This window comes from Schistocerca americana, chromosome X (assembly GCF_021461395.2).
Source record: "Schistocerca americana isolate TAMUIC-IGC-003095 chromosome X, iqSchAmer2.1, whole genome shotgun sequence".
NCBI lineage: Eukaryota > Metazoa > Arthropoda > Insecta > Orthoptera > Acrididae > Schistocerca > Schistocerca americana.
In genome coordinates this window covers 625369456-625395589 of record NC_060130.1, presented here as the reverse complement: position 1 = coordinate 625395589, position 26134 = coordinate 625369456, and the positions used below count along the sequence as shown (strand labels likewise).

Sequence of the window (26134 nt, the reverse complement as noted above, 5' to 3'; positions counted from 1 at the left end):
AAGCTTCTCTTGGGAAGATAAGAGTGTTATAATTACTGAACCTGAGAAAAATAGTATTCTGAAAACAGAAATGTTCATCCTTAACTGTAGTAATTCTTGCAACCATATCAAAGCTGTTGTAAGTGAGGTAGATAATCAAGCCATAAGTGATAACACATCCTTTGACCTTATAAACGAACAAAATTTTGAAGAATTAGTCGAAGTCAAATTGAAGGAAGCTGTAAATCTAAGCGAAAGTCAGAAAAATCAGTTAAGAGAAGTGTTATGAGAATTTCAGGATACATTCAGTGAGAGACCAGGGAAGGTGAAAGACTATCAGTGCAGACTTCAACTCTGAGATCATCATCCTTTCTTCCTAAAACCATATGGCATTCCATTCTCCAGGAAAAACGATGTGGAAAGGGAAATTCAAAAAATGGAAACTTGGGGGATTATAGAAAGAAGTAGAAGTGCTTACAACAACCCATTAGTAGTTGTGTCTAAGAGAAATGGTGGGGTTAGACTTGTACTTGATTCTAGGCACCTTAATAAGTTTTTGATTAGAGAAAATGACCATCCTGACAATATGAATGAACTTCTGCACAAATTTGATAATGTAAAATTTATGAGTAGCCTAGACTTCACATCTGGTTTTCACCAAATACCACTTGAACTTGATTCTAGGAGGTATACTGCCTTTTTGTATGGTGGCAAAAGTTACCAATATTGTGTTGTCCCTTTTGGATTGAATGTATCTGTGGCTGAATTTATCAGAGCATTGGATTTTGTATTAGGTGATGAATTGTCTTCAAAATTAATAGTATATATTGATGACATTCTTGTAACTGGAAAAACCTGAGAAGATCATCTAAACCTTCTGACACAAGTCTGTTCAAAATTGAGGGAAGGGGGAATGACTGTAAAATTGGAAAAATGTTGTTTTGGAGTTAATGAACTGAAATTTTTTGGGCATAACATTTCAGAAAAGGGAATCTTACCTGATAAGGATAAACTTGAGGCCATTGTAAAGTTCCCTACTCCCAAGAACAAAAAACAACTCAAGTCCTTTTTTGGTCTCACTGGATTCTATAGAAAATTTCTTAGTACCCAAGCTTTAAATGCAAACTGCTTATGTAACTTACTAAAAAAGAATACTGTTTGGGATTGGACACAAGAACGTCAGGATGCATTCGTGGAAATAAAACAAAAACTGTCCCAAAGTCAGATGTTGCATAGACCTGTTATCTCGTTACCATTCTGTATAATGACAGATAGTAGTGAGACAGGTTTAGGGGCATACTTGTTTCAAAACATAGAAGTAGAAGAAAAATTAGAACACCATTCTATTGCTTTTGCTAGCCGTTTCTTACAAAAGTATGAAAAATCATATACAGTCACAGAGAAGGAACTACTTGCCATCCACTGGGCATTCAATAAGTTTAAAAGTTATCTGTTAGGGCACAAGGTAATTGTCTTCTCTGACCATAAAGCTCTATCTTACATTCAGGAGTGCAGACTCTATCATAACCGTATAACAAAGTGGGTTTTATTCCTTCAGCAGTTCGACTATGAGATCAAATTTATTCAGGGTAAACATAATGTCATTGCAGATGCCCTTTCCAGACTACCAGTAGGTGCAGATGTTGAAAATACTTATGGAAAAGAGGAGAAAGAGTTCAAACTTATGTACTTAAAGGGTGTAAAAGATGAAGCTGAAATACTAAAAATCTGTAATTATATTCGTAGAAACCAAAACCACGATGAAAATTGGAAGTTGGTTAAAAGTTATATAGGGAAAAAGGGAGGAGAAAAAGTAGATCAGTATTATAAAGTACAAAAAGGGATTTTGTTTAGGAGACCTAGACCTGACTTAGACAATTGGAAACTATGCTGGCCTGAGCAATGTATTGACACGTTAATCTGTTACATACATGAAAGCTTCAGACACTGTGAAGCAACAAAATGTATACAGAAGATACATGAAAATGTATACTTCTATAATATCAGTAGGAGAGTGAAGAAAAAACTTGAAACCTGTGATCGTTGTCAGAGGGTAAAAGTGAGTAACCAAACTTCTAAAGGATTGATGCAAAACATTTTACCAACTAGAAACCTTGAATTGACAGCTATCGATTTATATGGACCACTACCAAAATCAAGACGAGGGTACAATTACATCTTTGTTATAGCAGATGTTTTCTCTACATTTATAAAATTGTATCCATTAAAAAGAGCAACCAGTAAACAAATTATCATCAAGCTGACAAATCATTATTTCACAAATGTTAGTATACCCCAGGCCATCATGTCTGATAATGGGTCACAGTTTACATCTAAATTATGGAAAAATTTTATTGAAGATACAGGAATAAAACATATTTTGATTTCGGTTTGTCACCCGTCAAGTAACCAAGCAGAAAGGTACATGAGGGAAATTGGAAGGCTCTGCAGAACATATTGTAGTAAAAATCATGTTAATTGGATTGAAAATGCTACTGACTTCGAGGATATAATGAACAGCCTACAACATTCATCCACTAGTTTCTCACCTTATGAAGTAATGTTTAATAGACGACCTGCAAATTTGATTTCTGAGAATGTTGATTTCCCACCTTATGACACCTCAGGAAAGAGAGACAGCTGTTAGGATCACTATGAAAGGACAAGGAGAGGTAAGAAAACGGAGACATGATGCAAGAAGTAAAGGAGTACAGTTCAGGAGAGGAGATTTGGTTTTAGTAAAAACACAGGAAAAATCTAAATTGATGAGTTCAGAAATAAAGAAATTTTTTGAAATCTATATAGGCCCCTTCAAAATCAAGGAAAACCTGCACCCTAAAGCCTATAGGCTAATCTACCCAAAATCCAAGAAGTTATTTGGACTGCGCAATGTTACAGAGTTAAAACTCTACAAACATGACCCATAAAATAGTCATTAACAAGCAAAATGCTGCTTGTAAAGAATTAGTTGACTGGCCAAACTATATCACTTCCTTGTTTTATCATTTAAGGAAAACTTCCTGACAAAGTGTGGTACTGTGTCAGCTCAAAGTATGAAGTAGATTTTGTGTTAATGTCAATTATGTTTGTACTAATTTCTCTTTGTTCTCTAACATACCCATTCATTAAATCTGATATGAGAGTAGTGTGTCAGACTATGAACCATTCTACAGTTTCATAGTTATGTCTCTTTTAAGAGAAACCAAACATAATGATGTGCACACTTCTAAAGTAATAAGATATGAATAATGATTGTGTGTAAGAAGACAAAACCTTGTCATTTGTAAGCTATGTCAGATGGAACATTATTTAATGGATAAAGCAAACTGGAGATACTTGTCAGATTATGAGAGTGTGCTTTGACAGACCAGGTATGTTGTAGTGTGTTAAAAAATATAGTGGGTAGTCATGAAATTTAATTATGCAAATTAAGAATGTATTGAGGTTTAGAGCATTATGGAGACAATTGTTGATGTGTTACATTTGAAACTCTTGTGATGGATTGTGTTGTGACTCGCCGATCATTCAAAGCGCCGCCGCGCAATTACGTGCGTCCTCTACGTGCAGCGCTTTCTGCCAGCCATGCAGCAGCTGTGCCACCTAAGCGGCCAGCCGAGCAGCGGCTGCTAGACTGGGACTCAGTGCTTATTCGAATGTTAATGCATGCACATGTCTTGCTTGTCAACTTACTCTGTGATTTATATGTGTTGTGTCGTCCTGAAATATATGTGTTCAACTTCACGTTATAACAATTGGCAACAAGGTAGTGTATTTTTCCTTTTCACCATTGACCCACAGGTTTCCATGGCTACTGTCGAGCAACTATTGCAAAGTCTCCTTGAACAGCAAACACTTCTAATGGCGGTGATTCGCAATTTCATCGCGGCGTCAAATGCGGAGCATTTCTCGTCGTTGGCTAGACCTCCTTTTCCTCTTTATGACGAAACGGCGAAAGACTGGTCTGCTTATGAAAAACGTCTTTGACAGCACTTCTTAGCATTTCATGTCACGGACGAAACAACCATGTAAGTCTCTGTTCCTTTCCTGGATTTCACCTCAGATGTATCGGTTGTAGTCACAATTGGCTTCTTTGAAGGATCCTGCGTCTTTGTCCTTTGCTGAAATGTGCTCACTTCTGTCTGTCTATTTTCAAAAGCAAACACATGTAGTAGCCTCTCGTGTTGCCTTTTATCATTGTAAAAAACAGCCGCATCAATCCTATCGCGCTTGGGCTGCTGAACTTCACGGCCTCAGTCGAAAGTGTCAATTTGTTACTGACGTTCACAAAGAATCCTATGCCGATTCCATGGTATGGGATGCTATTATCTGGTTGACGCCCGACAAAGAAGTTCGGCAACGTGCCCTTCAGTTGGCAAATCTGACTCTCAATGAAGTTCTCTCCATTGCACAGTCTTTTGAAATTTTTCACGCCGCTGGGGCGCAAATCGAGGCATGGGGTGATGTCGGGGAAATACTACTTCTGTGTGCTGTTGACGACGCGTGCGGTGCGTGCCCGCCAGCCGACGTGGCCACAGTGCGCTCCCACGCGCAGCCTCGGCCTAACCGTAAACAACCCACAAAGAAACTGCAGCAAAACCCCCGGCAACGTCCTTCATGTCCGCGGTGTTTTACGAAACATTCACGCGAGGATTGTCCCCAACGTTGGGCTGTGTGTCACAATTGCAAAAAGAAAGGTCATGTGTCTTCCGTTTGCAAATCCGACCGCATACATGATGTTCATGAACATGACACTGATTCTGATTCTGTGTTGTCTGTCAATTGCACTTCTTCCCTTTGAGGTAAGTTATTCCTAACTGTCCAAATCCTTGGTCGAGATGTTCGCATGCAGGTGGATACCGGTTCTGCTGCCACTATAATTAATTCTCAGATGTATCTTCAGTTGGGTTCTCCACTCCTGTCACCTGTCACTCGGCAATTACAGACGTACAATAAACAGAAGATTTTTCTCTTGGGACAATTTAATGCTGAGGTGTCTTACAAACCCATCATTCGCACTGTTCCCATATTTGTGGTCGAGCAGAGTACTGCAGAGAATCTTTTTGGTTTCGATGCCTTTCATGTTTTTGGGTTCTCCATAGATGACTCTGTCAATATTGTCTCTGATGCTATTCCTTTTGCTCAATTGGATTCCTTGTCGACGACATTTTCGTCCCTGTTTTCTCCTGGGTTAGGCCATGCAAACGACTTTGAAGCTCATATCACACTCAGACCCACCGCTCAGCCTAAGTTTTTTCGGGCTCGGCCCATTCCTGTGGCCCTTCGTGATCGGGTAAAATGGGAGCTGGATCGTCTCACTACTTCAGGGGTCTTGCTTCCTGTCACTTCCAGTGAGTGGTCCTCTCCTGTCATTGTTGTTGCTAAGCCAAATGGTGATATTCATCTCTGTGGCGATTTCAAAGCCACTGTAAATGCTCAATGCCTCATCGATACTTACCCTATGCCCCGACCTGAAGAACTGTTCACTAAACTTGCTGGAGGCCAGTATTTTTCTAAAATTGACCTGTCGGAAGCTTATTATCAACTTCCTCTCGACGCTGCTTCCTGGCAGTTTCTGGTCCTTAACATGCCTTTCGGCCTCTATCAATACCAACGCTTGCATTTCGGAGTTGCTAGCGCCCCTGCTCTCTTTCAGCGATTCTTGGAACAATTATTGCTCCCTGTCCCTGGCTGTATCAGTTATATGGACAACATTGTTTTCACTGGCTCCACCACTGAAGAACATCTTCAAAATCTCTGCACACTTTTTCATGTCTTACAGACTGCCGGTCTTAAGTGAAATGTTCAGAAATCACAATTTTTTCAGGCATCTATCACGTACTTGGGGTTTCAACTGTCTCGGGATGGCATTCGTCCACTTCAGCAAACTGTCACTGCGATCAATGCCCTTCCTCGCCCTACATCTATTAAGGAACTGCAGGCTTTCTTGGGGAAAGTAGCATACTATCACAAGTTTTTACCGTCTGCGGCTTCGGTGGCTCAGCTGTTGCATCACCTGTTGCATAAAAACGTGGCTTTTCACTGGTCCGCGTCAGCGATGCGGCTTTCCAGAAATTGAAGACAATGCTGAAACAGGCCCCGTGCCTGGCTACTTATCGACCTGGCCAACATCTTGTTCTTGCCACAGACGATTCTCAATACGGGGTCGGTGCAGTCCTTGCACACCGTTTTTCTGACGATTCTGAACAACCCATTGCTTATGCCTCCAAAACGCTCATGAATGCCCAACAAAAGTATTCTCAAATTGAAAAAGAAGCTTTGGCCATTATTTATGCTCTTCATAAGTTTGGTGTTTTACTCTATGGCTCAAAATTTCATCTTGTTACAGATCATAAACCACTTGTTTCCTTGTTTCATCCATCAGCGTCACTTTCCGACAAGGCTGCACACCGCCTCCAGCGTTGGGCTCTTTACTTGTCTTATTTCAATTATGAGATTCATTTCTGGCCAATGGCTCAACATGCAAATGCTGATGCTCTGTCTCGCCTTCCAATGGGTCCTGATCTGGCATTCGATAGGGATGAACTTTTGTGTTTCCACCTGGATGTTGCCGAGCAGCGGGTTGTGGACGGGTTCCCCATCACTGGGGACAGGCTGGCGGCTGCTATAGGTTCTGACCCTACCCTCTCCTGGGTTTTACGCTGTATTCAGAAGGGTTGGCCAGATTGCCCGTCCGCTAAGACTTCTGATCCATTGCGGAACTACTACGCTTTGCGCTACTGCCTCACGGATAGGGACAGTGTTATCCTCCTTTCCACTGACAATGCTTCACCGTGTGTTGTGGTACCTGCGTCTTTGCGTGCTTCGGTCTTGCACCTCCTTCACCAAGAGCACTGGGGTGTGTCTCGCACAAAATCTCTGGCGTGCCGTCATGTGTACTGGCCTGGCATTGACTCTGACATAGCACACATGGTCGCTGCCTGCGGCCCTTGTGCGTCACAGGTCGCTGCCCCGAAGTCATCTTTCTCACCGTGCCCTTCGCCTGAGAAGCCCTGGGAGCACATTCATGCTGACTTTGTGGGACACTTTTTAGGTACTTATTGGCTCCTTGTAATTGGCGCCTACTCTAACTTTCCTTTCATTGTACGTTGCACATCACCTACCACCGCGGGAACCACCAGTGCTCTCGCCCGCATTATTTCTTTGGAAGGCCTCCCCTCTACTCTTGTTACTGATAATGGTCCACAATTTGCCTCTTCCGAATTTGCGGATTTTTGTGCTCGTCGCGGCGTTATGCATGTCACAGCCCCGCCGTTCCATCCACAATCAAACTGTGAGGCTGAACGACTGGTCCGCACATTTAAGGCTCAGATGCGGAAACTTCTGACTTCTTCTGCTGCCGATGATGCACTTCTCCAGTTTCTGGCGTCTTACCGTTTCACCCCCATGGGCGACCACAGCCTGGCCGAGCTCTTACATGGCCGACAGCCATGCACGCTACTTCATCTTCTGCGGCCTTCCACCTCACGGCCGCGGGTGCCTTCACTTGGCCGGTTCACCGCCGACGGACTCGTCTGAGTACGGGGATATGGCAGGCGGCCAAAATAGAGCCCGGGCCGCATCTTACAACACCGTGGCCGACGCCTGTATGAAATCCAGATGGACACGGGTGTTCCAGTGCGTCATTCGGACCAGCTTCGGACTCGTGTGCCGACAACACCTGTTCCGACTGCCGCTACACCACCTTCGGCTCTACCTGACGCTCGGGATCTTGGCATCTCTCAATACTCAGAACGCAGCCCTCTCACCATCATCGCAATGCCAGCACAGGAACAGATGCCACCAGGAGACGTGCCCATGCAGGAACCGGATGACCATCCTCTGTCAGAGCCAATCTATTCGCCTCTTCCAATGGACGCCGACACATCGCCCATGTCTCCTGTTATATCAACTGGACTTGCTGGGCAGATTGGTGCATGGGGCCCCAGCAGATTCGACCCCTAATTTTGAAGTTTATATTGTGGGAGAATATTTTGTAATAGTTTAGATAACTTAATGTTAAAGTGAATGAAGAGCTGTTAGGAATTTATCCCATGTTCTGTTACACAATTTGAAATAATTTCTATTCATGGCAGTATGCTATTTGAGCACAGGAGTGTAAATCAAAATGAAACACTGTTTAATAATGATGTAAAGTTGAGGTATAAATACTAACAATCTTACACAATGTAAGTGTAGAGTTTGTCACAAATTGACCTATAAAGCTGACATAGATGTACAATGCAAGGATACTGCAATGATAAAGACACAATCATATAAGGAACGTCTCAGCTACCTTATTATAAAGGAAACATTAAATCATAAATAGGTAAACCAATTTGACTCTGAAAATACAGTGCTGATCACACATAATTGAATTTGCACTGGATTCACCATGTGATTACATGCATAACATATACATGAATTTTCCCTAAGAGACAACCATTTAACACTGTGTATAAGTATTACAATATTTTGAACTATATGCTTAAAAGAACCTGTTTATTTTAGAATAATGATTTCTTTAGATTTGATTGTTTTGGGCGCAAGCCACGCCATAAGGTATTTTATTGAAACACTTATATTAAAAGATTGTGAGAGATGCCTTCATTCCACAGTTAACTTAATATATTCTAAAGAAACCACTGACTATGTTTCCTGCTATCAGAAGACTGAGTTTAACTAAGATGCATTAAGTCAGTATTGAAGTAAACTTGAGGTTATACTTATACTATGTAATTATGTACCCATCTTAACATGGCTCTGCAGCTACCATGATCAATTAAATATAAGTTGCCATATTTTATTGTTAGCTATAAGTTCATTACACTTATTACTCAATACAGCCAATGTAACCTTAAAATTGTATATCATGGAAAGTATATATATAACTAAGATCACTTGGGAAACCAACTTTATTACTAACTTTCGGAACTGGAAATTTTATTATGATGTGTGTATTAGATATATTTTATTCCATAGTGACACACAATCCCATGCATGGACTTGTGTGTGTGTGTGTGTGTGTGTGTGTGTGTGTGTGTGTAAGGGGGGGGGGGTATTGTAAGAGAACGTAAAATCATGTATGTCAGTAATTTCTTTACGTGTAATGTTTTATGTAAATATAGCCTTTGACTGCGAGTTTAACAACTAAGAGACGGTTATCTTTGGTCATGCGGGAAGGAGGTGGATCTTTGGAAGAGGCGGTTGGCGGTCTTTGGATCGGGAGCATGGGTCGGAGGAGGTGGTGATACAGATGTGGTGTAAAACAACGTCTTATTTCATATTATTGTAGAAGTGGTAAATGTGAATAAATGAATTAAATAGTGATGTGCAAAACTAATGTAACGTTTGCTCTCTAAAAATCAAAATGCCATGTCGCCCTACAGACCAGTTAGTCTCATCCAAACACAAAGAAAACCGCGGGAACTTCACAGTGGAATCACCTCTAGACTTCACGAAGACAACAACGCAGCCATCGATATAAGTCAAGTACCAAACTGTTCGTACTTGTTAACAACCTCGGACTATAAATCTGAATCTCCTGTAGTGCCTGAAGTCACCATGTGGACAAAGGAGTAGGACAACTTATACACCGTGGATATCTTAGGAAGAGGTCTGTTAAACCTTCCACCTGCAGTCCAATGGTCAGGCTGAAAGATTAGTTAGAACATTCAAACTGCAAATGAAACATTTGTGACTTGGTCTCTGTCCATCGTTGCCTTGTATCAGTTTCTGTCTTCCTATCTGTTCATGCCATTCGGCAACAACAGCCCTGCTGAACTGCTCCATGGGTGTCAACCACAGACGCTCCTGCATCACCTCCGGCTCAGCCAGGGATGCCAACTCGTAGAGCCATTATCCAGTTTCTAGCCTGGGAAGGCTGTTTGGCCACTTGGTTTGGTCATCAAACAAAGTGGACTCCCGCCATCATTTCCTGATGCTGTGGTTGCTATCTCTGCGATGTCCGTAACGAGGAGGGCCTCTGTGCACATTGTTACGATCAGTTGCCCATGCGCCTGGATGACCGGATGACCCTGGCCAGGACTCCAATGTTGCCACACCAGTCTGCATCACTCAATGGATCACCTGATGTGGCTGGATCCCTGCCATGGCATATGAGTGGATGAACCTGGTGCAGTTTCTCCATTACCCCTACCAGTACCGATGCAGGTGCCATCCACACCAGAGCCATCTCCCCATGACAGGCACCAAATGCAGGGGCCCACCACCACCAGACCCTGGACCTGATGTGGACATGGAGCTCATACCAACATTAGCCATCCTACCATATGGCTTGATATGAGAAAGTGGTCTGCAACATTGCGCATACCCCAAGTACTTCAGACTGTATGCCCCAGTATCAGTGACTCATCTCAGCCAGAACCTTGCAGAGGAAGATGGCATGGAGATCTTGTGAATCCAAGCTATTTCCCAAAGGAAGAGGAATTAAGCAATTCATGCACACTTGAAAGCTGTGCACATTAGCAGTGTGTTGTCATCCGCAAGAAAGCGCTGTGAAAGAGCAATACTGTGAACATTTGACACAGCCCACCACAGGTAAGTACCTATTTAACTCTTGCTGTGCTGTGCTCATGCTCTGTTATCATGTTACTACTGCTTGGATACATTTGCCTTAACTTATTGTGTTCAGAGTATGTTATGGTGGTTGGTGTACATGCCACGGTCTAATAAAGTTGTACCAGCATTCTTGGTTGTGTTTTGTATTCAAGGCACAATGTTTTCCATGATACAATTTTGCCATAACTACTGTCAAATTCTGACTTTTGACCATCTAATTTTTTTACCATAATTTTTCTGTACAATATAACAAATAAAGCATTGATTAATGAAGTCACTATTTAATTATTTCATGTAATTTACTATAATTTGCAATATGGTGCTTCTACATGTAATCAAAGGGATTCACAATGTGTAAGAATAATAGTGCTCATGCATTTTTCTAAATTTCTGGGCAGTGACATTTTTTATAAGTCAAAATCACATTAGTTCTTGTATGAGGTTCATTAAAATGAAACCTGGTGAGTGCGTCTACCTTTGCCTTACATGGATGGTGGCACCACGTAACTGCAGATATGATAGAGAGACTGATGTGTGCGCACCATTTAATGTTGCATAGTGCCAGTGTGGTTTCATGCCAAAGAGAAGGTGGTCACACAAGTTATCGTCAACTACTGAACATGCAGGCAAGTGAGCAGAAACAATGAGAAGTGATTCAAGTTTTAGCTGCGGAGGAAGGTGGTGGTCATGAAATGTACTAATGGATGAAGGCTGTGTATGGCAAATGCAATCTGGATCATTCAAGTGTTGTGGAATGGCGTAAATGATTCCTTGAAGGGTAACGAATCACTGGAAGACAATGCTCATCCTGGACAGGCTCATTGTGTCATCACACTGGAAATTTTTGCAGAAGTGAATGCTCTAGTCTTGGACAACTGCAGAATCACTGCAGATGAGATCCATCAGTTTCTGAGTATTAGTGTGGGCATCGCTCACATCATAATGCATCAACCTTGAAATTTCGAAAAATCTGTGCACACTGGGTTCCCCACCAACTGACCACCGAACAGTGCCATACTCAAATGGCACTGTCTTTGAGACATTTGCAGCATTAGCATGAGGAGGAATAAGGCTTTCTGTCACATATTGTCACAGGTGACGAAACACGGTGTCACCAATTCGAACCGGAAAGCAAGCATCAGAGCAAGCAGTGGAAACATGGGATTTCACCACCTCCAAAGAAATCAAAGGCCATGTCCAGCAGTTCTGGTAAGGTCATGATATCCTTCTCTTTGACCACAAAATCCCACTGCTTGTTGAGTTCCTGAAATGGAGAAGCACCATCAGTGGCCACCGTTATCAAGCCTACAGAACTTTAGATGAGCCATCAAGTCAAAATGCCGAGGCATGTTGTCCAATAGCATTATCCTCCTGCATGATAATGCCCGCCCACACATGGCAAATGCAGTGAAGATGACATTGCAGTGCTTTCAGTGGGAAACACTGGAACTTTCACTGTACAATCACGATCTTTCACCATGTGACTTTCAGGTGTTTGGACCTCTAAAACAAGCTATTCACTGACATTGATTCGCAGCAGACAATGAAATGTGTGACTGGGTCCAGGCCTGGGTCCAACAGCTGCCGACTAGCTTCCTCAAGTATGGAATCGACCAGCTAGTGTTGCAATGGGATCAATGAGTCAATGGTTTTGGCGACTATTTTTGAGTATATGTACTGTGTATAACTACATTTTTGAGTTAATAAAATTGTTACCATCACTTTATGCTAGAGAGTGGGTTTCATTTGAATGTCCCTTATAGTTCACCAAAAACAGTGAAATCCCCACACAGCTGGTTTTCAAAGCATAATGTAAGTTATGAAACAAAAATTTGTTCTTACACCTCTCTATAAGTAGTTGGACATCACTCAAAATTGGCTGTTTGTTGTTAGAATGCCAATGAGTAAGACCTACGTCAGGTGCAATCTTGGTGCTGGGTAACGAGACAGTCATGTATGTTCAATAAAAGAAAATATGCACACCAACACCAACGAAACTCAAGAAATTAATATGTAAAGATTTCTGAATGATTTCTGTAACTCAAGTGAAGGAATATTTTAATTGAACTGTGTTGTGATTAACAAGAGTCAGGAATGTTATTGTCATTGGAACTAATGATTGTTGGACATGGAGATTTTTACTGTGGACTGGATTAAATGAAGTATCAGTGTGTAATCCTTTGCAATAAATTATTAAAAGACAGTGCTAAATGCAAACTGTGACTTTTTTGTGTAAATGTGAAATGTGTTTTTGCTCCACTAAACAATAATTAACTTTACCACTGTTACTGTAGTGCTGATCTGGTTGAATATGCTAAAATTTGTTTTTGTTGACAAACTTGTCACTGTTCTTAATAATCAAAGTTGGTGAAGAACAAATGTGTTAATGCAGTCTAAATCATGGTGTCGTGTACATATTTGAACAACAACCATTCCACACTCATTTAGACTTTCAACTTTGCAGTGACTGAGATTGGTGCTAGCAAGAAGAGACTATGAGGATCAGATCAGTTTCTTTACAACATTCTTGAAGTTCCCATGCCCACTGCAACAGTAATTGATGACGTCACTGGGTCAATATGGGAACACTTATGGGTCATCTGATGTGGAACCCCCTGTTCAAAAATGTGCATTGAGTTCAGTGCTCCAAAGCATTTGTGCCTGCACCAGCACTGTACTCTGTCATTGTATCTGCCACAGATCACCACCTATGTTGCTTTATAACTACCTATGTTGCTTTACAGAGTGGGCAAGCTTCCAAACCCCACATTCTGTGATGAGACATGGACATGCAGCATTTTATCATATACTCAGGGTTTCTCCATCCTTCAATTATATTCCATCTGACCAGCTTTGCCATTTCCAGATGTTTGTAACTCACTGCCAGGCCATAACAATCTGCTTTCTGTCAAAATTGTTTATGTCTTTGGTCTTTCCCATATGCAGTCCGCATTGTCACTAGAATGATTCCTCATTTATCTCTGCTCCACTTATATACTTTCTTTAACACATTGTGTCATGTAACACCCCCAGACAGCATTCAGTTTTGTGGTGGGCAGTGGTCATATTGCCTTGGCTCATCATTGTATATAAATGAAGCATTTCTTTATACAGTACTCCATTGACAAATTTCATAATAAATGTCTCTTATGGCATATCTGATGTATTCTCTTTATGGGCATTATGTGTTCAAATTCAAATAGCAAGAAAACTAACACATTATTTACTCATCCATTCTTTTCATATGCTATTTGATGCTTAATTTAAACTTTTGAGCATACTGTAGAAATACGTGGTTTAGTTTGGGCAAAGATTGTGCCAATATGAGCCAAATAACTACTGGTTGAGTATCACTATTCGCTGTGAAATGAATAATGTGCTCATGTTTTGATTGTTTCCCCCCAGTCTTCTGAATTTTCAAAACAAGCCCCTGCAAAGTGATTGCACTTTTAACACAATTTCATTTATTTCACAGTATGAAGCTGCACTGAATCCAGAATTATTTTTTTCAGAAGGTTCTCATATCTCACAATAAAGGTCAACCAGAACAGGCTTGTGGGGCGGAAGATTCAGTCTCTTTTATTTACTATAAAAACAGATGCACACAATACCTTCATCTTGGGTACGTAATGGAAAAAAGAAAATGAAAACTTGTGAGAAACAAAACGAACCAGCCTCCATGGATAGGGCAAGGTGGCTGGTGGCAGTATTCTTCTTGAGTATCTGCTCCTTGGCACTGGTTGCCTCCATAAGCAGGATTAGGGCTGTCACACCTGCGGTAGCGCTTACGATTTGCTAAGCCACATGATGCAGAACACTCACTCCATTCAGACCACCCACTCCAACCACCATGTACCTTAAAGAACAAAGAAAAACTCAAATGAATATCATATGTAAATTAAAAGAATATAGAAATTTTGTAATGTCTGAAAATTAATAAATTAAGTCTAGCAATTTATGCGGGGATGCAAAATGCTTGAAGTGTTTACTGAACATTTTCTTGTTTGACAACCAATTGGTGTTCAAGCAACATTTTTGCACGAAGATCACTCATTGCTATGCAGTTATTGTAAGGGGAAAATAGAACAACAATTGGGTATTAACGGTAATATCACGTGTAAGGGACAACAGATGGAACAAATACAACTACAAGAAGATACAGCACTATACCCAAATTGTTAATAGTACTTGATATGCTCTCAGAAACCCAAAAGTAAATTACATCATGGAGCTAAATGCTGATGGCTGACATGCAGATGTGATAGTGGCTGATGTGTACAGACATGTAACATCAGTATGTAGAAGAAGATAAGAGCATCTACTACCTCAGCATTGAAACATAAATAACAGGACTAGCACCAACATTGACAACAAAATTTGATATTGTTCATTCATCAAAACAATGACAAAGAAAATAGCTCACAAGGAGACAAAAATTAATCCAAATTCTCTATCAGTAGAGAAATGATGGACGTATAATGATGAGGAATGACCAAACAGCCAATAATCAAATTCTAGAGTGCTACTAAAAATGAGCCATAGCTGGTAACACATCAAAGATCTGAACTAAGATGGGAGAAAACAAATAAGAAAGCAATATGTCTAACTTACAATATTCAGTTTTTGTACTTACTTGTGTTGTGATTGTCACTTAACCCAATCTGCATCTGTTTCAAAAATCTAGTATTAAATGTAAAAACATGGTAGAGTAAATAACAAATGTCTTAAGTGTGATCAGTCACTAGTTATATGGAGAAGATAAGAAAGAAGATTAGGGTTTAATGATGTGTTAACAATGGGGTTTAAGAGACTGAGCTCAAATATGGAATGGACAAGAACAGGAAAAGAAATCAAAAATTCCTTTTATGAAGAAACTATCTAGTCACTAGCCTTAAGTGATCAGAGATCTTTCAGAAAATTTAATATCTGAATGGGGATTTAAAACACTATTATCTCTAACACAGTGGTAGTGTCTTAACTGCTGTTTCATGTCTGTGAGTACATTAGGAAGGAAAGATTATCAGCCTATCATTAGTCTGAGTGCAAGTCATTGTTCACACTGTATCATTGCCATGATATTACAGTTGAGTGAACAGCAAGTGGTCTATAGTGCCTTCTTAGCACTGACCAGCTACCTCCCCTGAAAGATGGATCTGGTGACACCTGGCATCTGCTCAGTGAACCATTTTATGGGTAAGATGGCACTAAAATACTGTAGTACTAATATAAATTAATAAAACTGAAAATTTTGAGCCTGAAACTTGTAAAGTTAAATCATGTATTAATTTATCATTTGTATTTCTGAACTTAATATGATCACTAAATAGGAATGCTGAACATAGCACCAAATTATTGTACATTAAATAAAGAAAAAGAATGAGTTGCAGCTTTCCTTGTGAAGGGGTACAAATACAAAAAAATTATATTCTTGTGTTTTGCTATATGGCATTTTGCACCTTTTGTTACACCAGTAGAAATTCATGAACATCAATAGCACTAGTCACAGTACACTAGGCTGCATCTCGTAATTTTGACCTATTCATGAATCACTTTGATGACTGATTAATCTTAATAATATACCATTTCTAAGTAGAGATTTTGACTTACGTTTCTAGAGCCATGCTAAAGTCAAGTTGGTGTAAGAAGTTCTCTAACAGTTGCAGTGAGCTGGGTGCAACTCTGTAGATGGAGATTGTGTATGCTTGCAGCTGTTTGCACTTAGCAGTTGAAAGCTGCCAACAGTGTTGCCAATTGTCTGGGATGACCTTAAGCCAACTGTACTACAGCGGCCTTTCCTTTGTTGTAATCTAATTTTCTTAATAGAGTTTCTAACTAAGGTGGTGGAAAGCAGTAAACTACTACCAATAACATTTTATATTTAGATCACACTGTCAGTTCGTAACTTCATCAAGAGTACAAATACACATGTCAGCCGTACAAAGCCCTACTACAGACTAGACATGCAGATTGATGATGGGTGGCTCAAGGAAATTGAATAACTACTCAGTGATTGCAAAGCTTCAATGGGAGGGGCTACCTACAATGTTCATTACAGTGAAGAGGATATCACAACATGACCACAACTCAACAGTTCAAACCCACATGCCAGCTTTAGCATTAACCATTTCTGGAAGGTTCTTGAAATATTTCATGTTTAAACTGTTTGTATGTTATGGAATATTAAATGCTTGTATGAATGCTAGCATTCTGGAATATTCAATGTTTGTATAAGTAGCTGTACCCTCCATCCCAGAAGTCAGTTTGGTTCTGGCTGTATGTTGGAGTCAGTAATAAACATGCTGTTAGCGTTGTACTTCACTGATGACTCTGCCTTTGTATTTGGACTTGTTTTTGGTTTCAACATGACAATATTATGGTATCAGAGAAGTTGCTGGTAATTGATTTTCGTTTACCTGACTAAATGAATTCAGTGAGTCATGTTATGAAACACAGGGAGTGTAAACTATGAAACAGAATATTTAGAATAAGGAATAATTACCAAACACAGATCTCACATATAAACTGTCAGCACTGGGTCCACTCTTGGTTTTGCTTTATACAACTTACCTGCCAACATGTATCCAGAAAAACAGGTAAAGAGTTCCCATTACTGATTATATAAGGATTATAATCAATTCTAACAGAGTAACTTCAACACTTGAAAATATAAATAATATTTATTGACAACTATGAGTGGTTCTTTAAAAATGGACTACCACTGAACTTAGATGAAACACAACACAACAATTCTGTATTGTACAAGACATGATCAAACCACAAGTAATAATGTGAGAGGGTAAATTAGTAAATGAAATTGTATTCTAAAGACTTAGTTGTTTATACTGATAAGAACTTGAAGTGGAATTCACATGTTAAAATCTCTTTTAATGTCTATGGTCTCCAGATCTTGCATGAAGAATAATGTCAGATTTGGGAAATTTAAACATCAAAACTTCTACTTACTTTTTCTATTTTCGTTCATTAGTGTCATATGGCATCATATTCTGGGGTACCCTGTTATTGAGGAAGAAAGTGATGCACAGGACCATGTAATAAGGATAATATGTGGTGTCCATTCTAGAACCTCTTGTAGACAGCTCTCTAATAAAGTGGGCATACGACAACAGTCTCATGCTACATTTACTTACTTACAGAGTCTTTTTGTCAACAATCAATCACAGTCCGAAAACAGCTGCAACATTCACAAATATAACACTAGAACGCGAAATAACTTACGTTATCCATCACTCAGCCTTGGTGTGACACAGAAAGAAATGAGGCACACAATCACAAAAATCTTCCACCCCTACCTAGTGAGCTAAAGAATTTAACAGATAATTTAATTAACTTCAAACACAATTCCATATAATAATTTCTGAATATGTATAGTATGGCGTGTGTGTGTGTGTGTGTGTGTGTGTGTGTGTGTGTGTGTGTGTGTGTGTGTGTGTGTGCGTGCATGCATGTGGTACATCATGGCTAGAGGTAATGATTATGATCCATGGCACACACAAAAAATTAAAAGTGGTTGCTGTTACATCTGTACATGTGTGATCTTGATGGCCACTTTCATGTACCCTCTTTTCAGTTGCATGCTGGAACAATGCAACAACCGATTCAAATTGCTGAGTGTCTATTTCAGCTGTGTAGAAGCATTTCATTCCCACAAACAGCTATGACACAACACAGTCAGTTCTACACAGTGTCAACCACACACGAGCCATGCACCCCCTGTCTCTGCAACACATAAAATTATATTTATATAGTACCACACAGGTGGCAAGTGAAGCTCAGATATGTTGTGTGTTCCATCGTTGTGTCTACTATCACATATGTTTTATGGATAGCTGTGGCTGTATCCACTCTGTTACTGAAGAATTAAAGTCTAATTAGAAAGATCTGCATATGAGAATGTAGTTTTTTGGAGCAACATTCTTAAATAATTGCTTCACAGAGTTCTTGCCATGTAAGATTTGTCAGTCTCAAGCTTTCAATAACTTCCTCCACCAACACCATCACCATCATCACCGGCCGGAGTGGCCGAGCGGTTCTAGGCGCTACAGTCTGGAACCGCGCGGTGGCTACGGTTGCAGGTTCGAATCCTGCCTCAGGCATGGATGTGTGCGTTGTCCTTAGGTTAGTTAGGTTGAAGTAGTTCTAAGTCCTAGGGGACTGATGACCTCAGAAGTAAGTCCCATAGTGCTCAGAGCCATTTGAACCATTTGAATCACCATCATCATCAGTAGATTACATCTCAGTAGGCCTCATGAACAAACATTTGATAATGTTTGATAAAACAGAAAGGCATTGAGGTGATAAAATTCATTGGATACTTCCTAATATCACATGGGGCATTGTTATCCATAAAAATTCCATTATTGTTTGGGAACATGAAGTTCATGAATGGCTGAAAATGGTCTTCAAGGAGCCAAACATAACCATTTCCAGTCAGTTGGACCAGAGGACCCAGTCCATTCGATGTAAACACAGTCCACATCATTACGGAGCCATCACCACTTGCACAGTGCCTCGTGGACAACTTGGGTCCATGGTTTTCCAAGGTCTGCGCAACACTAGAACACTACCATCAGCTCTTACCAACTGAAATCAGGATGCATCTGACCTGGTCACAGTTTTCCAGTCATCTAGGGTGCAACTGATATGGCCACAAGCCCAGGACAGAGGCTGCAGGCAGTGTTGTGTGGGTAGCAAAGGCACTCACATTGGTTGTCTGCTGACATTACCTATTAACACCATATTTAGTTGCACTTTCCTGATGGATACATTTGTTATACATCCCACATTGATTTCTGCAGTTATTTCATGCAGTACTGCTTGTTTGTTAGCACTGAACTCTCCACAAATGCCACTGCTCTTGGTCATTAAGTGAAAGCTGTCACCTATTGCATTGTGTGTGGTGAGAGGTAATGCCTGAAATTTGGTATTGTTGCCACACTTCCGACACTGTGGATCTCAGAATAGCAAATTATCTCATGATTTCTGAAATGGAAGTCCCATGCAACTAGCTCCAACTGCCATTCCACATTCAAAGCCTGTTAATTCTCATTGTGTGGCCATTATCATATTGGACATCTTCTCACATGAATCACCTGAGTAAAAATGACAGCTCTACCAATGGACTCCCTTTTATACCTTGTGTATGTGGTACTACTGCCATCTGTATATGTGCAGATCACTGTCCTGTGACTTTTGTCATCTCAGGGTATCATTCCAATGCATCTAACTACTGGGATTCTGTCATCAAAGAAGCCACTGAGGTCAGAATGTGTACCCACAGCTTTAACCAAGACAGTGGCACCACCCTTAGTGGTGGCTGGAAATGGGTACATGAAACTGAAAGGCAACAGAGAAGTCAATTCAGTCTTCCATCACTAATGAAATCCACATCACTACCAACGTTCTCTAATCATATACAGTGACATAATCACTGATAGAAAATGGAAGTTCTGTGACTTCATGGTGTCTTCATTAAATAATTAGGCCAACTAAAATAACTAACAACCTATTGAAATCTAATTACCTGATGATGATGATGATGATGATGGAGAAAGTTGTGAAAAGCTTGAGATTGACAGATCTGTTGTGGCAAGAGCTCTGTGCAGCTTTTATTCATGAACTGCATATGGTCAATAGTTGCACTCTTTTCACTTTCAGAAGTGTGTCAGGATCCAATAGTTTGCTAATTCTTTAATACTTTTGAGTACAATTACAAGAGTAATTTAAGCTGAGCAAACCAAGTTGCCTGTTACAAACACAAATGTAGATTCAAAAACTTAATTTCTAGGGGTTGATCATAATATTTTATCTCTGTCGATAAAAACATCCAGTCTTTCTATGTACCTCCAAACACTGCAGTGTTCCTACAGATGAAGACATAAGTACACTATGTTTCAGTCTCTGAGAAAGAATGCTTAAGCTTACTTGACATTCTGCCATGTAGCAGTTGCGCCATTCCTCATTATCCCCTTGGCAACCGATATGTGGTGCAACACACTCTCTCTTGCGAACTTGTTGTCCAGGTCCACAGGTTGTACTGCATTCTGACCACCCTGACCAAGCTCCCCATTCTGCAGGTGCTACAACAAAATTAAAAAATTATGTGAATTGTTTCAAGAAAAAAAGAATAATTAGTTTACATATTATCATAATTTTTAAACACATGTACTGTGAATTTATCTTTTTCCTTCGAAAATTAAACAGGCAGTTCCTTGTTGTTGCTTTCAGTATTAGTACATATGAAACATACCAATATTTGCAGAAAATGGTTTGAAGCAAATTACATGAAGAGTGACACCAAAGAAATTATGACACAGTAAATTGCTATTGTTGAGCATTGCATCAGGGAGGTGTTGTTGGAATATTTTATGGTTATGGGTCAACTTGGGCTCTCTCATATGTTATAAAATATGCTGCAGAATTGGGTTTTGAAGTTTTGACATTGGAAGTAATAGTGCATCTTTCAGCAGCTTGAACTTCTAGTGTTTCAACTTACAAACAAATATACTTATTTAAAAGTTACTGTTAAGTTAAATATAGACACAAGGAAAGAAACAAACAACACTGGATTTGAATAAAGGTTTTATTTGTTGCTGTTGCCCAGTGCTAACCTCATGGTCATTATCAAGTGTCATGCACATATGACTTATACTAATAGCATACATGTAGTTCTAAATAAGAATGAAAATGTCAATGCACATTCAAACACATCATCAATTAACTTGACTAAGACTGCTTTGGGAATTATAATAGCAGATTACTCTGTTTATACGTATTTCCAAATATGATTTACAACACAAATAAATTGTTTTGTACCTGTGTAGGCCTATATGGTATGGTATTGAGTTGTCTTTTGTATGAGAAGAAACTAATAGTGATGAATAAAATATTTTATTCAAACAACAGGCAGCCTCAGTGGAACCATGATATCTTTTAATCAGTGTCTGATGGCTGTGGACACAAGCATTAAGAATACAACATAATTAAAGTAAATAAATCTATTAGAATGACAAGATCTAAACAAGTGATTACATGTCAAATCATTACCACATATAATTACTGACATTAACATGAATAGTCATGCACAGGAACAGAATGTATGCAAGAAGAAAAGACAAGTCAGTTTGTAAACCATAAAATTATTAAACAAGGTGTTAGAGTCTGAAAACTGGGAACTAGTATATGTAAACTGTGAGGCAGATGACAAATGGGGCCAGTTTTGTAAAGCATTTCATTATTGTTACTATAGCAGTTACTGTCTGATACAGAAAAAAATGTAAAAGCCAAGTCACGAATGACGTAACCCAGGCAAGAAATAAATTAAACTGAATTATGAATTTCAGATTAGGAGGAAAAAGGATAGGTATGCAATTCTGCACAAAATAAAAAGGAAAAAAATAATTTCAGCTCATCACAAAAAAAGTCTCAGCATATTAGGACATAAAATGAAATAGACACAACAAAAAAAGTTTTGCATCACCTTGGTTCTGAGAGTTCTGAAACCTGTGAAGGAAATTGGAATAGAAATCAACATAAACATCATTTCTGCCCTTTTTATTGCTCATGAAAGCCACACATTGCAAGTTGTACCACCATACAGTGAGACCTTCAAAGGTGGTGGTCCAGATTGCTTTACACACTGGAACTTCTAATAACCAGTAGCATGTCCTCTTGCATTGATGCATGGCTGTATTCATCATGGCATACTATCCACAAGTTCATCAAGGCACTGTTGGTCCAGATTGTCCCACTCCTCAATGGCGACTCAATGTAGATCCCTCAGACTGGTTGGTGGGTCACATCATCCATAAACAGCCCTTGTCAATCAATCCCAAGCATGTTTGATAGTACTCATGTCTGGAGAACATGATGGTCACTCTAGTTGAGCAATGTCATTAACCTGAAGGAAGTCATTCACAAGATGTGCATGACGGGGGCTGCAAATTGTCATCCATGAAGACGAATGCCTCACCAATATGCTGCAGATATGGTTGCACTATCGGTTGGAGGAAGGCATTCATGTATCATACAGCCATTACGGTGCCTTCCATGACCACCAGCAGTTTATGGTGGCTCCACATAATGCCACCCCAAAACAAAAGGGAACCTCCACCTTGCTGCACTCACTTGACAGCGTGTCTAAGGCGTTCAGCCTGACTGTATTGCCTCCAAACACATCTCTGACTATTGTCTGGTTGAAGACATATGCAACCCTCATTGGAGGAGAGAAGATGAACCTCGCCATGGATGTTGGGAGTGAATTTGCACATCATGCAGCCTATTGCACACAGTTTGAGTAGTAACATGATGTCCTGTGACTGCACGAGAAGCATTATTCAACATGGTGGCATTGCTGTCAGGGTTCCTTTGAGCCATAATCCATAGGTAGCAGTCATCCACTGCAGTAGTAGCCCTTGGGAGGCCTGAGCAAGGCATGTCATTGAGGGTTCCTGTCTCTCTGTAGCTAATCCATATCCGAACAACATCACTTTGATTCACTCCAAGACGCCTGGACACTTCCCTTGTTGAGAGCCCTCCCTGGCACAAAGTAATAATGTGATAGTAATTGAACCACAGTAGTGGCTGTCTAGGCATGGTTGACCTACAGACAACAAGAGGCATGTACCTCCTTCCTGGTGGAATGACTGGATCTGATTGGCTGTCGGACCTTCTCCATGTAATAGGTACTGCCCATGCATGGTTGTTTACATCTTTGGGTGGGTTTAGTGACATCTCTGAACAGTCAAAGGGACTGTGTATGTGATACAATATCCATAGTCAACGTCTATCTTCAGGTGTTCTGGAAACTGGGGTGATGCAAACCTTTTTTTTATGTGTGTATCTCAGAACTGTGCATAAGATTTATAGTTCTCATAGAACAAAGAAGAAGACAATGTAAAAACACACAGAGGGCATCTGCCTCTTGAGAGTTGAATAATTTTATGGAGACAGTCATGACATAACCAATTTGTTCAACACACACACTGTAACTATATAAGATGATTTGATTGCATAAAAAATGGAGAAAGTAAATGTAATTTCTAAACCTCCATGTATAAAGCAAACTATTGCATTTATTGGAACAGAGTCAAACATTCTACAACAGCTGGATGTCAAACATTTGTCTCGACTAGCTGGTGTAATATTGTGTTATGAAGCACTGCAAAAATATTCAAACAAACTACTTAACATACTAAATATTGCAACAGAAGACAGAGTTAAATAAAATAAAGGAAAATAGTACCAAAGTTTTGCGACAGAGAATTGCAGAATCATATCACTGATATCCACACCAACTAAAATATTTGGAATCATTTTAAAAACTGAATTGTAAATTATGTAAAAATATTTAAAAACTAAACCAATCACAATACTGATATATGGAATGACAATCAACCACAAAGTGGCAGTAACCAATTTTGTTGCTTATGTTATGAGTTCCTACATAATTCAGAAAGTATGTGGCAACTTTATGGATGTCTTTATGGCATTGTATTAACTATGCCTTGTTGATACAGAAGTTGTATCAATATGTAATTAGTGAACTATGTTATTTTTACGTTGTGTATACAATGAACAGGAAAAAATGCACGGAAAAGTCGAACATATAGAAGGTGAACATTTAATTACTAACAGTTCAGACTTATTAACAGTAAAGAATGGTGTAATAAAAGATTCGCGATTCATTTACACATTATGTAAATTATCTCTGCAGACTTGCAAAACAAGAAATTTTTCTGAAAAAAATAGAAAACTGATATGTATAAATTTAAGTGTTAGAAAGTGTTTTCTGAAAGTATTTGTCTTGCATGTAGGCATATATGATAGTGAAATGCAGACTGTAACTTGTACAAACAGAAGATTTGAAATGTGGTGCTACATTACAAATCCGATGATTAGGTGTATAGATTGGATAACTAATGATGGGGTACTGAATTATATCAGGAAGAAAAGAAACTGTAGTAACATGATTCACGTTTCTGTCGCACTTCACATAGTGTAGACCAGGAACTGTCTGATAGGCATGCCCAATGTGAACTAACTGGGCACGGCCCGTGCTGCCTGGGTTGTTGTTGTTCCGCCGGCAGAGGTCAGGGCTGAATTCTTGCATGCCCTCTGGTGGACGGGACTTTCTGGTGGCTACTGCACTCCTCCTCCTTTGCGGGGGGAGGGGGGGGGGTGAAGCCACTGTGACCCACTGCGTCGGAAGGTCAAGCGTCATGCAGTAGCGATGACTTCCACATCCATCGGAAGGCTGGAGTCGAGGGGATCTGCCAATCCTCGAGCCGGAACTTTCGAATACGGCTGGAAGTGACCCACATGAAGAGGCCCCCGTCATCCAACCACAGGAGCCCGGGACAGAACAGGCAACAAGCCGTCGAACTCCGGATCCTGGTCCACCTCGGGAGGGGCAAGACCCAGTGGCGGTGACGATGGGGAAGGGATGACCACAGGTGAACCAGCCTCCTGAGAAACTGGGACTGCGGGGGGGGCCGGCTCTTGCCAGGGCATCTCTAACGATGGCGATGCCGGTGCTGGAGCTACTGGAGGCCGCCAAGGATGAGAACCATCACAGCATGGTGGAGTCACAGGTGGGAGGGGCGCTAGCGTCCCCTGAGAAAACAATACGGGTGCTGGCAATGGGGAAGCCGGCGCCCGAGGGGCCGGAGGGTGGGTGTCCAAACGTGGACGTTGCTGATTTTGGTGACGACATACCTCCCGGTCCCCCACCTGCAAGGTATAGAGCCAGCAGCCATTGCGGCACAGGACCACTGCCGGTATCCAACGTGGATTGCGACCAAACCCAAGTGCCCAGTCCGACACACCCAGTGGAAAGTCGGGTGCCCCGTTTTGCGAAGACTGGCAAGGACCGGGCCGGAGGAGATGCAGCAGAATCCTAGGTTGGCGCCCGTGGAGAAGATCTGCGGGGCTGCGGTCTCCCATCGGTGTGGTCCGGTATGCCGTAAGGAAAAATGTCAATGCCTCCTCCGCAGGAAATTCGTGCACATACTTTTTCATCTGCATCTTAAATGTGCGCACCATGCACTCGGCTTCCCCATTCGATTGTGGATGAAAGGAGGTAGAGCAAATGTGCTGAATACCAAAGCGCCTACAAAAATCCTAGAAGGTCTGCGAAATAAACTGAGGTCCATTGTCGAATACCAGGGTGACTGGCAGACCTTTCACAGAAAAGATTTTTGATAGTGCCTGGATTGCAACTTCTGAAGTGGTTTAGGAGCAGCGAAACACATATGGGAATCAGGAATAAGCATCAATGATAATGAGCCAAAAGCCATTGAGAAAGGGGCCCGCAAAATCTATGTGAACACATTCCCATGCCTCGGTTGCAGGTGGCCCTGAAGAGAACACTGACCTGTTGGCTCGCACACTGGGAACAGTGCTCAATTTCTCTGTCAATACCGGGCCAGTACACATGTCTGTGAGCCAAGGTTTTAGTATGGGAAACACCCCAGTGTGCCTCATGTAATAACATGAGGACCTCCCTTCGTAAACTTGCAGGAACAACCAAGCGAGGAGCTGCATCATTGGTAGCCAGAAG

General features: G+C 40.6%; 1 protein-coding gene across 1 annotated transcript in view; it reads right to left on the bottom strand.

Moving 5' to 3' along the window:
• Positions 1-26134, bottom strand: part of LOC124555753 (hemicentin-1-like) — an 817128-nt gene that overhangs the window by 212524 nt on the left and 578470 nt on the right. Inside the window, exons 41-42 of the mRNA XM_047129776.1 lie at positions 20500-20654; positions 14229-14413 (exon numbers count right to left, since the gene is read on the bottom strand). Of these exons, the coding sequence (XP_046985732.1) occupies positions 14229-14413; positions 20500-20654 (340 nt within the window). The remainder of the gene's footprint in view (positions 1-14228; positions 14414-20499; positions 20655-26134) is intronic.